Raw genomic sequence first — 15,675 nt, 5'->3', positions numbered from 1 at the left:
TCCTCGCAAAGTAAATTCACAGCTTAACACTTCAAGTTTACTTGTTTGTCCCCTGAGAAAGCAGGGGATGTGCATGCCATAAATAATTACGTAGTCAAAATACCCCCTGGTTAGATGTTTTCTTTCAAAGAGCTCTGGTCCAGAAGAGCTTTATGTGAGACACAGCAGTTGTGATTATCCAAGGACATTTTAAAAGTCACCAGGTTGTTAAGACAGAAGTAGCTCTGCCTGTGTAGCAGTCTGGCATTCCTCTGGGCTGCAGCACAGAGAATGGAGAGAAGAGCACTTGGCCAAATCCGAGAGATCTTCTGAATACAAAGTGTGACTTTGCATGTCATTGAGGGTCACCTCGAATGAATAGAAACAAGGAAATCTTTCTCGCTAACTACACGAAAGTCATATCTATCTTTGAGCCACACAATTCAGAGCATACAAATTCATATTAGCAATCACCTGGGCTGTTATTAACCCATAACTGTATAAAATATGCATCCATCTATCTCTATATGATTTTAGCAAGAGCCTCTGAACAGTCACACTTCATGGCCAACACCTTAAGAAACTTCACTGTTCACAGTCTTACAGAAAGCCACATCATTTTCCCCATTCACCCTAAATTCTGCTCTTATTATCTTCAAGTCCTTAAACTACATCTATCATAGATGACACCTTACGGGTAAGCTTGCCAACTCTTTACATTATTACAGCTCTACCTCATAATGATTAGGTGTTTTTAAACATAGTGTGAGGAAAGCTGTAGAGAAACGAAGATGCAAAATAAACAACAAATAACCCATGTCTAAATGCGTAATGGCATATCCCAAGCCTCCTCCATCAAGGTTGTACCAAGACAGTGAAGCAAGATATAGCGTTCACTCTCTAAGATCTGACTACTCGTATTAAGTGCATGTCACTAAAAAACAAAACAGCAGCCAAAAAAAAATATCACCATGAACTTCAGAAACTCAAACGGTCGTGTCATGCATTAGCTTTTCCATACATTACAAAAAGTAATAATTTTTGCAAAATACAAAAATACCCAAAGGCACCGTAGACTGCTTTTGCTTGCTTCTATGGATTAACACATGATTCTCTTTCACAATATACCAAAGGAATTGAAATGTGTTAATACAGGATAATGAGAGTTCTAGATAGTTTTCCTTTTAATTAAGGTCAGGCTTAGTTAGGTCTCTAGGAATGGATTCAAACACAGCCAAAATAAAAATCCAATTCTCAAAAATACAGATAAAGTTCTTTTACCATCCCAATCTTGGCTTTAATAAAGCATACGCAAACCATTACATTTGTAAACCACAGCTTACAAATGTAGGGAAGTAACACTCATAAATGAGTAAAAAAGTCATTATTGTCCTATAGTGTCTCATTTTACTTGCTTTTATTCTGTTTGTTTTCCATTTAAAACTACTCTTCTGACTCTCAAAGCCTTCTCTTAACTCAGTGAGTGGCGTGAGCACTCCTGTCACCTATCTTTCCTTTGCTTTCATAGTACAGAAGTCAGCTGACTTTTTCAAAGTTCACCTTCTAAGTGATGTGAATTTTTCTTCTCTGTCTGCTACTCTAACTACTCATTCCACTCAGCCAGTCTCTGTGTTGTCTCTGTTCTTTTATCAAAATTCTCAGCAGCTGGAGTTATTACTCTTTCATTTATGCTGTCTCATCTATCCAGACTTCCCCCCACCTATGAAATATTGAGCTATGTTTTATTTTTGATTCAACTTCTTTTTCTCTTTATATTAAAAATAAACTATGTTTAAAGACCAAAGTGTATTGAAGTATAAAAATTATTATATATATAAAAAGATAACGTATTCTAACATGCTGGTCCTAATTCAGTCACACAAGTATGGAACAGCATCTTCTGTGGCCTTATCAATACTTTTGTGAGATGAACAGATAACCCCCCAGTGCAGGTAACTGCAGTATGATCCTAAGTGTTCGCTATGCCAACAATTCTCTCCCATCAGTACCCCTGTATGTTCACGTTACCATACACTCAAGCCCCAACTCTATACTCTGACATGAAATCTTACTCACTGTAACCGTCCAGTCAGCAACTCGCTGCTTTTGCTGTTTTTCCTTCAGTGTCTCTGTCCACCAACACAGATCTGTTCTCCGGTGACTCAGTAAAAGCCATACCACTGCTGTACTACTGCACACGTGAACTGACCCGAACTCACCTTGCTGCATCTTCTTCTAGAAGAAGCTTCACAAATTGCCTGGGGATATGCAGTGACAGGACACTTTCAGCCATCTGTTCCAAGATTCTCAAATGGTTTCCATCAGTGGTTGGGAAGCGATACATTCGGCAAATGGCCCCACCAAACACTAAATAATTAAACTCATGTTATTTAAGCATAGGGTTTGGGTTAAAAGTGTACCGAGTCTCTCCTTTTTTAAACTAAATGGCTTCAATTCACTAGTGTACTGTAACGTACTGCTGTAAAGATCTGGTTTAACCAGGCATCAGTCTAGCTTTTCCAAGCACAGTCATTCTGCAATGACCATTCTTCCATTGTTTCCAGGAAAAGCCTCCAAATAATTTAAAACACTGGTAAACAAAGGAAATATACATTCAACTTTTGAAATACTTTCATTTCATTCAATCATTTGCTGGAAAAATAGCCTTTCTTCAAGATCTTTTTTTAAAGCAACTGCCTTTCTCTGTCCCTCCCCTCAACCCCCAAAGATTGCTTAGGAATAGACTAGCAAATTGCATGGAAAATTTTATACTACAGTCAACTTAATGACAAAATTTTGCTTCTGCTGTTTTTACTATACAAAATTGTGCAGATGATAAAATAATTTATTCTTGTATGACCCTCAAAAGGCTGCTCAATCAGCAGCCTGTTCCTATTCAAATGAAACATCTGCCTAAACACCCTGGGGCCACAGGCAAACGGCAACAAATCAGCTTGTACTGATGCCTAAAGCTTACTTGCTACAGTCTGCAGCAGCTTACCAGATTTCAGTAGTGCATCTTTCCGTAATGAAGCATATTTGGATCTGATTCCTAGAGATTCTGTTAAACTTTCATCAACTGGCAACACGGTCTAAACAAAAACAAACCCCATAAATAGTAAGTAATAAAATCTCAGCTTCAAGGCAATATGCAGCAATGACCCTATTACACAGACCTGAAAGGAATATTAAACACAACACATAGTTAAAATAAATATTTCAAGTATGTTTACTGTGGACAAAAAATACTGCAGGCTGAAATAATAAATCCACTTAAACCCTCCAATTTAAGCATTCCTATTTACTTCTACTGCACAGTTCAAAATGCTGTAAAATTTTTCATCCAGCCCTTCAACAACTTTATGTTAGCACAGCTCCACAGTACTGCACCAGTATGTGGCAGCTACAGTTCTGCCTGGATGCAAAGTGATCCTAATCCACATTGTGACTGTGAATCACAGATATGAGTGCAATTACCACCACGATATTCAGCACACAAGATTTACAGAAGTAAACATATGTCTAGGCTGAGAAAGCACTATAAATGCCTGCTCACAGGCAAATATTCAGGGATCAGAAAAAGAATAAATCCAGTATTCAAATAACCCATTTACTTTTATTAAAAGCTTTTAAGTTGCCTGTGAAAACTCTGGAAATTCCTTGAGCATCCCCATTACAGCTTTGCTTAATGTCATCTTCCAATTCACAATGTGAACTGGAATACCACACCTTTGTGTAACTGGTTATCAGTGCACCAAGTGCACCAACATACAGCGTCACAAGCATGTTCTGATGAAGGGCATGAGCACTTGAAGCTAAAGCCTAATCACTGTAAACTAAAATTTTCTCCAATGCTTCTAACCCCAAACATGAGCACCAAGAGCTCTTCAAAATACATAACCACTTCAACACCATTAGGCTGCTCTTTACATTATTTTGAAATTGTAAAGAGCTACTAAATATGAAGATGGACAAGAAAGTTGACAGATGTCCACCTAACTTGTTTCAATGATGGCAATAAATCTGTGTTTTTCTGAATTTGATACAATACTCATACTCACCCTTCCATTAATTGTATCAGGTGACCTTGTCACTGGAGGCCTTTGGTCAGTTTTTTCCTCCATTTGCCATCCAATAACTGTGATGTTACCTACACGGTCACTTTCAGCCGACCTGCAACAAATACTCTGCGTTGAGATTTTTTTGGAGGAGGACCTGTTTATCAACAAGGGAACACTTATAAAAGGCTATTAATCTTCAAAGTTAACAAACATTTTAAATATGAAGCTTTTCAACTTCATCTTATGTATTTTTATAGTGCGTTATTCCAAAAGGAAAACGCTCCCCTCCTGCAGGGATGTTGTACAGACCTCCTAACTGAAGGCAGCCTAAAACCTCGCATTTGTTTCAATACTTCTGTAAAAACAGAAAGAGTTCAGATTTTACAATTAGCCTGTTGTAGGCAAAAGCAGCTTAAATTGTGAACATTAACAGAGAGCAGACAATTGGATATATATGCACGTGTGTGTGTGTGCCTGTGCATGTCAATGTCTGAAACCGAACTTTTTAACTCTGAACCAGAGGTCTGCTACTTGCTAGCTGCAACTGGTACAGTTGTAACTGATAAATTTTGCTAATACGTGGACTAAACAGGAGTAGCACATCCCAAATCATCCACTTAATAGAGAAGTCAATCAAGGCCACCAGTTAGGAGGCTGATCACATCTTGTGCTTCTGCAGATAGACTAAGTTGGGAAAACTGGGGGCCTGATGTTCCAGAGAGAAAAGTTGATGCTAAAAAGAAGGATCCTGAAAAGAAATAGTCTAGGGAAGAAAGTGGTGAAGATTCTCAACAGAGGAAAGATCCCTGAGGTAGAAGATGATCCTGGCAATCAGGGACTTGCGTGGAAACAAATGCCAGAGATCCCTAGGGACCTGGCCACGATCAGCTGAGAGCACTAGCAGCTGGGCAGCTGCACAGCACAAACTGACACCACTTTCTGTCCCACCTTCCCAGCCCAGCAGCCATCTCCCTGCTGGGGAGGGAAGCTGACCCCGTATGAACACACGACGGAGGGGGAGTGAGCGAGTCAGAGACATGGAATCAAGTCGGGTAAAAACTCTAATCTTGCTGGTTATTAAATACACACCAGTACCCCGATCTACCATGGCTGTCATTTATTCTGTCTCACCCATGACACACAGAAATTTTGGCAGAGACTTTATGTTTTTATTTTAAGATGGATTCTAAATGGTATTTTAAGATTGTTGTTTATATGTAAAATATGCTGGAACAGCTAAGACAGAAAAGCCTCTGGAACAGATAGCACTGGGGAGGCAAAAGAAATAAGCACACAAGATGACTACAATAAAAGGTTTAAGTATCCAAATCATGCAGCATGTTTATAGACATTGCTCAGCATCTAGTTTATACATCTGAGGGGTAATGGTAATGTGACAATGAGCAGATATGCATGAAATCACAGACTTTGATAATCAGAGTATACTTGATATCAAAACAAGAGAGTTTAATAAAGTCCATTTTCAACTTAGTCATGAAAGAATAAGCCTAACAGAATAACCATGCCTAACACACAACCATGAAACTCCTGCCATCACATTCCTCCTCTTTTTCATCTCCCTCGAAACACCCTCATCTTCACACCTATGATAAATTAGACTATTTTACCCACCATCAGTGTCATACTTTTGATGACTTTTCTTACTCATTGCCCTCATCTGCTCTCCCCTGTTAAACTGTGTCAATTTTTTTGTTACAACACATTGTGGAAAAGCCAAAAACCTTACCCTTCTCTTCTTTTAGAATGAAAATCTCTACCCATGTTTTGTTGGCTGTGTCTGGGCTAAGGAAATTTCTGCAAGTTTATCACAGTCACTGCTTACAGTGCTGATTATGCCGATACTACCAACAACATCTTCCTTCAGTCTCTCTGATTATGCTTCCCCCCCTTTAACTGATTTCCCCTTGCCTCCTCTGAAAGTGGCGTCTGTCCTACTTTCAACACATACTACTACAATGTGCATTTACACATCAGAGCTCTCTTTCCTTAATCTCACCGTGCTTTCTTCATTCTTCCTCAACGCTCTGCTTAACTTTGTCCCGCACTGGCTTTCAAGATTGTGGTTTGATTCCTGTGATTAGAACCACTACCATAAGGATTGGTATTAGACTCACATCCTCTTTCTCATTCCCTCCTGAGTCACATTCCTTCGATGAAAGTTTCCAATATGAATTAAACCAGAAAATGACATCCATCAATGTTGCTGTGATTCCTCCTACTCCTAGTGCATTATATTGGTAAATACACTATTTAGCAACAAATACACTATTTAGCAGCAGTTAGGTGTTGAAATAGTAAATACAGCCTAGATTATCTAAGCCAAGGTATTCCAAACAGCTAAGATAACCCTTTATTTCAATGGGTTTCATCCTCCCCATCCAGGTTCTTCATACATCAGCACAATTAAAAATATTCTATTTTGCCACTCTCCACAGGCCCATATACTGAGGTGATAGGATGAACTATACAAAAATGAAATTGGTTTTGGCAATACATTCTTGATTTGTAGAACTAGAACCATGTCTAACATTCACCATGTTGGAAAGGTCTTGTTCTACACGTTTTAATTATCATGAAATATAAAATAGTTTTTCCTTAAGAGTGGCCTGGAACTAAAAAATCAACCAACCAACCAAAAGGTTTTCATCACATCTTAAGCACACTTTCAAGAATTAAGAATTAATTACTAAGTGGAGGAGAATATTACAAACCTTAGTGTTAAGTGCAACCTGTGATTCTTCTCCTGAAGAAGTTCTTTTACATTGAACATCCCAGAACCCAACAAATACATCTGAAAGAAGATGAGTACCAGAATTGTAATTATTTACCTTTACAATGAACAAAGGCTCTGTCCACAGCACAAAAGCCCCAAATAAAATCATTATGCACAAAAGTCTGAGAACAAAAATGTAATTGCACATGCCCATAGATAACTAATTAAAACCCTTTAAAATTTAGGAAGTTTGGTAATTTATCAAAAATCCTTTTTCTACTGGGGGACAATAAGCATTTTCCTTTCTTTAGGATTTGAGTGGAGTCACCTCGATACACACAAGCTTAGGCCCAGCAATGCAGGAACACGGAAAGCAGTGACTGAATGGCACTCAGGCTGGCTGGGTCAACACTTCGTAGTCCCTCCCTGACCCAAACTTGGCTCTTCCTGAAGAACTTGCCTCCTCCAGAAGTCCTCTTCTTTCCCCAGAGCCTCCCCATGAAGGACTGTACGAAGAGGGACAGCTCTGCTGCCCCTGAGGAAGCCGTGGAAAACCAGACATGTGGGGCCTGATACAGTATTCTTGGCAATAACCTGAGAATAAACGGCTCACAGATCCAAGTAGTTATATGGAGGGCTGACACTTAAATTTTTTTCAGTATGGGAAAAAATCTCACCCCTCAACAAAATCACTAAAGTATCACGGCACAGTGACTTCTGGAATTTAGCAGCTCTTCTCAAAAAACCTGTTTCGTTATGGGCTCCACAGGCCCAACATTCTGGCACAGGTTAGAGGCCTCAGTTACGGGTGTTGGATCCCATCTGTTATCTAATTCAGTAAAGAGGGCCAGAATGTAAGTGAACAAATGACAGGACCTCTTATTTTAAATCAGTCGTTCCCAAACTTGGTGCAGACAAGCCTTATTTGAGGAAACTGGCAATGCTCCCCACTCTCAAAGTCTATCTCACAGCATGTGTCCCTCCTTTCCCTACCCATCTTGCTTTTTCTCCAATCAGTGCTGCTAGCCCTTTGCTTTCTTCCACAAAAGTTACTAATTTTATCTCCTTGCCTCTCATTTTATTGCTCCACACTGACTGAGCAGTCAACAGAATAAAGAAAACTTACTGTTCCCTGAGATCTATCTTTGACGTCGTACACAGAGAGTTTGATTTGTGTCATTTGATTGATAAGAGAGTCTTGGAAAAAGGCAATGCTGCTTAGAAAGATGGGATTACTTGTTCCCTGTAATCATAAAAACAAAAGGCAAAAATTAGTGCAAGGTGATATTTGTTAGGATGAAATGCTTCTTGCGTTATCTTCAATTTGAAATCTTATCCAGGAGTACCTTACCACTTACCTCAATAATTTCTGTCTGTGCATGCTTCGTCCAGAACGCCTGAGGAGGTGTAGTTACACTCACTGCTACAAAACTATTTGGTTTTCGATCTAGCGACGGAGTTAGCAGCTCACTGCAAGCTTTAGGTATGCAATAGATAAATAAACTTAGATTCAGGATCTTTTTCATATTTCTGTAAGACTCTACATTTTTACAAAAGCATATTATATACCTGAGCAATAACACCATGAAGGGCCATTCCACCCTATAAAGTCAGACATCACTCACCTTCATGCACATGAGCAGTAAACGTGCAATCAGATCACTTTGGCTCCAAGCTGTAGAGCTGTAATTTAAATTTGTTCTCTTCTGACACCTGCCTATCCACCCCCCAACACAGCTCATTAGAACAGTGTACATGCATAGGTTTTCCTCAGGGAATCTGATGAGCATGGCTGCATTTGATTTGAAGTCACGCTCCATTAAGCCCGTTACCAAATGGCATTTTGCCATGGAGAGCCAATATAAGTGCTTGAACGTTGATCAAACATGCTATTATGGGGAGAACTAGCTTATAATCGTAAAAGGACAGCAATTTATTTCCTCTAAAATGTTACTGTGAGTTTAACTACTGGGAAGGGACTATGGTGAGTAGGAAACAACTACCAAAAACTTCAGTAAGTGACTCTACACAATTACATTAAACTTCAGAGTCAAATTCTATCTAGCTAGATACAGGCAACTACAGTGTGGCCCAGCTCTGCTTCATCTAGATGCAGAAAATTAATTCTGAAATTTAACTGGTCAAGTAAAATGTTTAAAAGCACCCTAAACAGCTTTGCAGTTCTAGATATTTTTAATTTATCTGAAAATATTTAAAGTACCTTATTCAGCTCTAAGGAGATCTTGTTAAGACTATTATTCGTAACACAACTACATACATTTGAGAAAATTTTCTAATTTTTCATTTCAAACATACTGCTAAGAGTATAACCTTCCAAACGTTAGCCCACTATTAAGCCAAGAAAACCATGCAAAACCATGTTGAAAACATGGACTGAATTTTCATTAAGGAAGTGTTTTTCTCTTTTTTCTTCAGGTAAGGTGAGTCAATGAACAAGCAATCTCAGAAATTAGCTACTTCTGCATCTCACATTATCACTTGCCAGCAAAAATCACAGGAAAGAAGGTAGATGTAATATTTGGTAACTCTTAGAAAATATTCTGTCCTAACATGGTGTTTCCAGCAAAATTTCAGTCTGCTTGAAGACCTGAACTGGTGATATACTGCGACTGAAGACAGTTTCACTGTATCTTCACATAAACAAAATAAACATTTTAAAATAACATTCACATAGCAAACATCTAAAATTTTATCAGAGAGATGTTTTAATTACAGACTTTTAAAAACATCACTAAATCAAACTGCTGGCTGCTTAACAAAAGATACTGTACAAGGAGCAAGAGAACTGTACCACATCTCCATAAAATCAAAGCGAAGTTTCAATCCTGACTATATGAAGAGTACTTCAAAATCAACAATTAAAAAACCGCACACATACTCAATAGCATGTATCAACAAAATTAGCATAAAAATCACTAAGCCTACCTAAACTGAACTCTAAAATCGGCTCATCTGGATCCTGAATGTTTCCTGTAAATCAGAAAAATTAACACAAGATTAGTCAAACACTGCTGTCCTGTGAATCCTTTCCTCATAGCAGTCATACAGAGGAAAATTAAATTTTATATCAAAAACTAGTATTTTTAATTCAGTGAGCCATGACTGATATTTAAAATATTTATTATTTAATATTCAGTACCTAAAAATTATTTTTAAATCCTGAGATTATTTCATTTTATAAAACATTTTAAAATATGTAAACCTATGCAACATTAAATGGAATATGGGAATATAAAATACTGAATCTCAGTAGAAAACAACAGGACAAAAGCCACTTAGTGTCTGAGCCACTATTAACTTTGAATTGTTAGATCAGATAACTCTCCTCTGCGAGCAGTGAATAGGGAGAAGTTTGAAAGTACCTGTCTCCCTCACTAATCAAAGAAAGCCTCTAGGGGTTACAATCCTAATTTACTCACCATAAAAGATGAGGGAGATAATTCTCAGCTCCCTGAACTCTCTTGAAAATTTTATACAATGTCAAACAAGGAGGTTGCCAAGATTCTTCTTAGACCTTGACATTCTTTTGTTCTTTTCTCCCCCTTTTGCTTATTTTTGACTGATAAACACAACTGCAGAAAATCTAGTTGTTTTGTTTTGTTTTTTCTCACCTCTCCAATTTTATTGTTTTGTTTATTTTAAAAAATGGTAAGCTTAAGAACTTTTGATTTTTTAGTATAATTCCTTTATCTCATTCCCTTCAGATAACCAGACACATCTAAACCTTCTAGCAATTAAACAAATAAAACGATGTTGGTGCCAGGTAGATTCTGAAAGGAGCAACAGGGCAATAGGTGACACGAAGGTACGTACCTGCTAGAGAAAGGCCTAGCAAGTCAGAGGTGACATCAATGGTGGAGGCCCTTTGCACAGTGCGGGATTTTGCACCATGGCGGGGGCTGTGTTCTCTTGCTGTCATTTTGTCATGAAGAACCCTTCTTTTCTTGCTGCTTGGCTTTACTGGTGTTTGTCTTACAGAGTAGCAGAATGCAGCAGGTTGTCTCCAGTTGTTATTCCTCTAACATTACCACGCTAAGCAATAAAGAGAGCAAAAACATACACCAAAATTTTAGGCCACTGTCAGCTACTGTTCTTTTTAACAGCAGCAAACTTAATGCCACAGAATTGCCTCGGGTCATTCAAATAAAACACTCAAGGCAGATCCAATGCACAGTAACTCAATTTGCATGAACTCTGTGGCATTTTACTGCAAATCGTTGAAGACTGTACCACATGCAAGAAAGGCTCTTCTGTCAGAGAATGGGGGTTGAGAGAGACCAGCTGCTCTTCTCCTTAGTCTAAGTTATTAAACCATCCTTAATGAAGTTTCCTGGTTTCCATAATCCCTGGGGAGCACAAGTAAATTCGTCAGATGGGGCCTCTGTCTGCAGAGGTAGGACAAGGCATAAGGACAAAGGGACAACGGGTCGGCAACACTCAGAACAAAAGGGCAGGAAAAGTGGTTGGTGTCATTCTAGACTCTACTGCCATGATAGAGGGATATTGAAAACTATAAATAAAACCTACTGGGCCAGAAGAGGCTGAAATTCTGGGATGGTGACGGAAAGAAAAAGCAAAAGGGGATGCCTGCCAATGTGGCACATGGCAGTGTCTGTGCTTCTCCTTCTCCGTACACTTTATTGGTCTACAGACATCCATGAGTTGTTCTTCCCCTCACAATGCCTGTAAAGTGAACTGTTAGGGTAGGAAAGAAACACACAGCCTGTAGATGATTTGGTTACATTGTTAAATGTGGTGCTTTTGGTTTGGCTGATAAATTTGAATGTTCCTTGTGTCAGCCACATTAGCACTGCAGTTACAGAACTTTTGGATTTGTTTCATCCTACTGTAACAAACCCCATTCACTTAGGAAGTAAGCTCAGGAGTAAAATCTGATAAACCTGAAAAGTAGAAATACAATGACTAATACCTTCACAGCAGCCCCCCAACCATTTTATGAAACGTTTGAACCATGCTGCATAATGGGAGCATATTTTTCTTCCTTTTAGATTGATGGACCTAACAATGGGCAAGATGCATTCTAATTGAATAAAGCACCTAGCTTTTACTTGTGTTCTAAATACGCATTTTAAAACTGTCTGAAGGCCCCCAAAGACACATTCAACCTGCCTAACTTAAGCCTCTTAATTTAACTAGTCAGTGTCTCCCTCTGAAGGGTTTCAAAAGAATCACCCTCTCTCCACAGGGAACTCAAAAATCTTCTTAACTAGCACTGGTTCACTGGACACCTGACATTCAGATGCATGTTAAGCATCTAAGACAACTGAATTGAACACAACCCTGGTTATCTGCATGAGCATAGGAATGAGATTTTAAATGAGGAAGGAATTTGGGCTGTGTCCACCAGATGGGACAGTCTGTTGTCACTCAACTAATAAACTGCCCCAGTGATTCAACTCAGGTTTATGCAATATAATGTCACAAGCCTATTCCAAATAGGAAAAGGGAATTCTTGAGTTGAAGAAGCAGAAATTGAGATCTCTGAACATCCCATCCCCAAAAGCTTTGAAATTCACTGACAGCATGCAAAACAACACTCTGCTTATAGATATAATTTATGACAGCCAAAAACTAAAGCAGGCAGCTTTCCCATTCATATGGAATCACAGAACAGTTGAGGTTGGAAAGGATCTCTGGAGTTCATCTACTCTAACGCCTCTGCTCAAAAGCAGAGTCACCTAGAGCATGTTGCTCAGGACTGTGTCCAGCTGGTTTTGGACGAGAATGGACCTCTCCGGCCAGAACCTCTCTGGCCAACCTGGTTGTTCTACAGTTTGATCGTTCACAGTAAAAAAGCTTTTTTTTTTTTTAACATTTAAGTGGTTAAGGGGGTAGTAAACCACCAGTCTTTCTCAAATAGTACTGAATGTCGTACGATTTGGTCAAATAAAAATTCCATCAAAATTATTTGCAGTCTTTCCATTCTCTTATTTTTTTTTTCCCTTCTTTCAGCAATAGGTTCTCCTTGCTTTGTTCTTTATGTAATGTTATGTTTAATGGTTTGTAAGTCCATTAAACCTTACTGCCTAATGAAACAAAACACCTACCAATTGTGCTTGCAGAGATTTAGACAGGATGCCCCTTCCCCCAAATCCTACAAATATCTTATCAGAGAATAACTAACATGTTCACATAGGTACAGGTCAGCCAGCAGTTAGGTTAAAGAGTCTAGTTGGTTTTCAGCTAAAATCTCTGTAGTTGCTGACATCCTTAAAAAGCGTTAAACCTTGGGAAGTTAAAACAGGGTCAGGTATTTCCTTTATTTTGAAACTATTTATACTTAAATACTACTGACCGTAATGATTTTCCAAGGCTAAATTCTTAATTTAAATTCCAATATTAACTTCTGACCTAATGATACATTTTTAATTTACCTGCACAGATCATACTTACAGAGGGCTCTTTTCCTCATGTGTAGAGGGATTTTGCATATCATAACATCAGTTAAGTCCACATCTAAAAAAAACAACAAAATAATCAGCATAAATAATCAATCTTTTTGTACAGTTTAAATCACAACCAATGGGCAGCTACCATTTTCAGATTAACTGTAAATTTAACTTCTGATTATTAGCTCTCTCACTAATGTTTACTGAAAATAGAAAAAGAGTATGACCTTCTGCTGGACCTCATCCAGCTCTGGTCATAGCGACAGCCAGTCAGAGCAAGACCAGAAAGAAATAAGCTTATGCTGAAAAGGACTGACTTCAGGTCAGCATTTGGTGAGTGGGTAAACAGCTGTAAGAACCATATGTTAACATGTTTACTGAAAGGCTTGGTGTTATTAAGAAAAAGGAATGTACATGATATTTTGAGTATGAGACAGCATTTGTTACTATGCTTGCTTTTCTGTAGTTAAACTGTCAAAATTTTGCTGTTTGGCAGAGCTGTAACTGCCACTGTTAGGAGAAAAGATCTTGTGTCAAAACACAGAAGTTCAGAAGATCAGGATGTAGGGCTCCTTCTCCACTGGGTGAGATTATCTGTGATGTAGGCTTCTATGAACAGCTAGCAACAAGCATACAGGAAAAGTAAATTATTTTAAAATCTCCTACAGGTTAAGGGGTGGTTTGTATTTGCTAATGGTACTATCTCATTCAATTACCTTTGCATTAAGAAGATATGCCTTTTAAGATCTCCCATGTATGCCACACTACAATAAAAGAGATCAGGAAGACCAGTCTGAGCTTTTTGATTTAATTGCCAGCCCTACCAATTACCCAAGACTGCTTAAGAACATAGGTATGAGCTCTTATTGCTCATGGAAAGGAGTTTATCTCACCTAAGCTGCATAGGAGACAGGTTATCTGGTCTCAGCTCACTGCCCAGGTTCTCTGTATAGTCCACGGTGAGACACCGGCACTTCCAGAGAATGAGTCACCATTTTCCAGGGTAGGTGGGATGAATCACCCCATAAACATACCTCTCTCTCTCTCTAATTATAGAAAGAATTTAGATGACTAGCTTAGGCCTGATGCTGCAGCTGGGCAAACTGGATCCCTCCCCCAGTTGTGCCAGCTCAGGCAGGGATGACTTCCCTCCACTCACCGCACAGCTTGACAGACCCAAATGACAGGTGCTCTGATCACTCTCTTAAATTACAACCATTTCAACAGTGACAAGGTTACAACGTTATGATCATGTTTTTGATAAAAACCAACAGAGGTGGTATTCCTTCCGAATTAAAGGCAGTAGTAACACACCAGAAAGTTTCCTTAGATGGTACCAAAGACTGGTACCACCCCTGCAGCCAGCAATCCCAAAGGCTGATGAAATTCATGTCCAGGCAAACCCTGTCCTGAAGATGGCATGATGCATCTACACATATAGCCTTTGGCTTTGCCCTTACTAATTAATACTACAGACAGTGGATGTTGGCAACATGAGCAGCTTCGCGCTTCATGAAGTTTTGCTGCAAGCCCAGTTTCCAACTGTGGCTTCAGCAGTGGTATGAAAAGCTGTTGTTGACACCCAACACCAGTAATGATCATTTCCACAGCACAGAAAAGCCTTCTGAACAAGACTGCTTTCTGTTATGTAAATATTTATTTGGTGCTCTATTAGCACAAAAGCACATGACCCGAAGAGATCTTCATCACATGCCACTCCTGGCCAGCTACTTCAGTCCTGGCAGTTGGCTGTGGGAAGCAAATGCCACTCTGCTCAGCTGCACGGCCTCACATCCCACGGGCTTGAAATTTTCAGACATTTGGTCTCGCTCTGACTGCTTGCAAGATCTCAAGCAAAAATTATGATCTCAGCCCCAAAATAATCCCTTGATGATTAGCTTGTACAACTACAAGCTAATATCCCCCTTTGGTCTGTTCCCTTCTTGAAAAAAAAAATCTACCGAACTACCCCTTGAAACAAACATGTCAGATGAGATCGAACCTTCTTTCACCCTAACACCTACTTTTTTTTGACACTCATTACACAACTGTAAGAAACAGGACTTTTCCAATTCACACATCAATAAGCAGGAGAAAGAGGTTACCCCAATTATAGACTAAATCAAAATCTACTTTGAGACTGTACTTTTCTACAGCCACAGTGCTCTGGGCTTATGGCATCTGATTGGTAAAGAGGCATGTCAAAGCAGAAAATGCAACAGCAGCGGAAGGCTAAATGTTACTGATACATCTACATGAAGAGAATAATAGAGAAAGGGAGAATGTGACAAGTTCTTTAATGCTTTAAAAAAATGGGGATGCAATCCTACTAAAAGTTTATCAACATCTCCAAGAGGGAGCGAAAAAGTAGTTGTGGGGTACTTACTGAACTGCAATTAGTTTCACCACTCTCTGGACCAGTCCACTCTGAACCTTATAAATTAGGGTGCCTGTTCCTGAATAATTTGTT

General features: G+C 39.0%; 1 protein-coding gene across 28 annotated transcripts in view; it reads right to left on the bottom strand.

The window, feature by feature from the left end:
* INPP4A (inositol polyphosphate-4-phosphatase type I A) overlaps positions 1-15,675 on the bottom strand; it is a 133,994-nt gene that overhangs the window by 42,464 nt on the left and 75,855 nt on the right. For 18 of the 28 annotated variants that reach the window (XM_042788173.1, XM_042788165.1, XM_042788155.1 and 15 more), the window contains 9 exons: positions 13,210-13,272; positions 10,609-10,827; positions 9,721-9,765; positions 8,133-8,251; positions 7,901-8,017; positions 6,773-6,852; positions 4,041-4,194; positions 2,981-3,071; positions 2,199-2,346 (listed from right to left, as the gene is read on the bottom strand). In XM_042788173.1, coding sequence (XP_042644107.1) covers positions 2,199-2,346; positions 2,981-3,071; positions 4,041-4,194; positions 6,773-6,852; positions 7,901-8,017; positions 8,133-8,251; positions 9,721-9,765; positions 10,609-10,714 — 860 coding nt within the window. In that variant the 5' untranslated portion in view covers positions 10,715-10,827; positions 13,210-13,272. The remainder of the gene's footprint in view (positions 1-2,198; positions 2,347-2,980; positions 3,072-4,040; positions 4,195-6,772; positions 6,853-7,900; positions 8,018-8,132; positions 8,252-9,720; positions 9,766-10,608; positions 10,828-13,209; positions 13,273-15,675) is intronic. The other 10 variants (XM_042788181.1, XM_042788175.1, XM_042788182.1 and 7 more) reach the window with 1 other exon arrangement.

The sequence above is a fragment of the Tyto alba genome, unplaced genomic scaffold (genome assembly GCF_018691265.1).
Source record: "Tyto alba isolate M040663 unplaced genomic scaffold, T.alba_DEE_v4.0 Super-Scaffold_14, whole genome shotgun sequence".
NCBI lineage: Eukaryota > Metazoa > Chordata > Aves > Strigiformes > Tytonidae > Tyto > Tyto alba.
The sequence above is the reverse complement of the archived record's forward strand: the minus strand, read 5'-3'. Positions and strand labels throughout refer to the sequence as shown.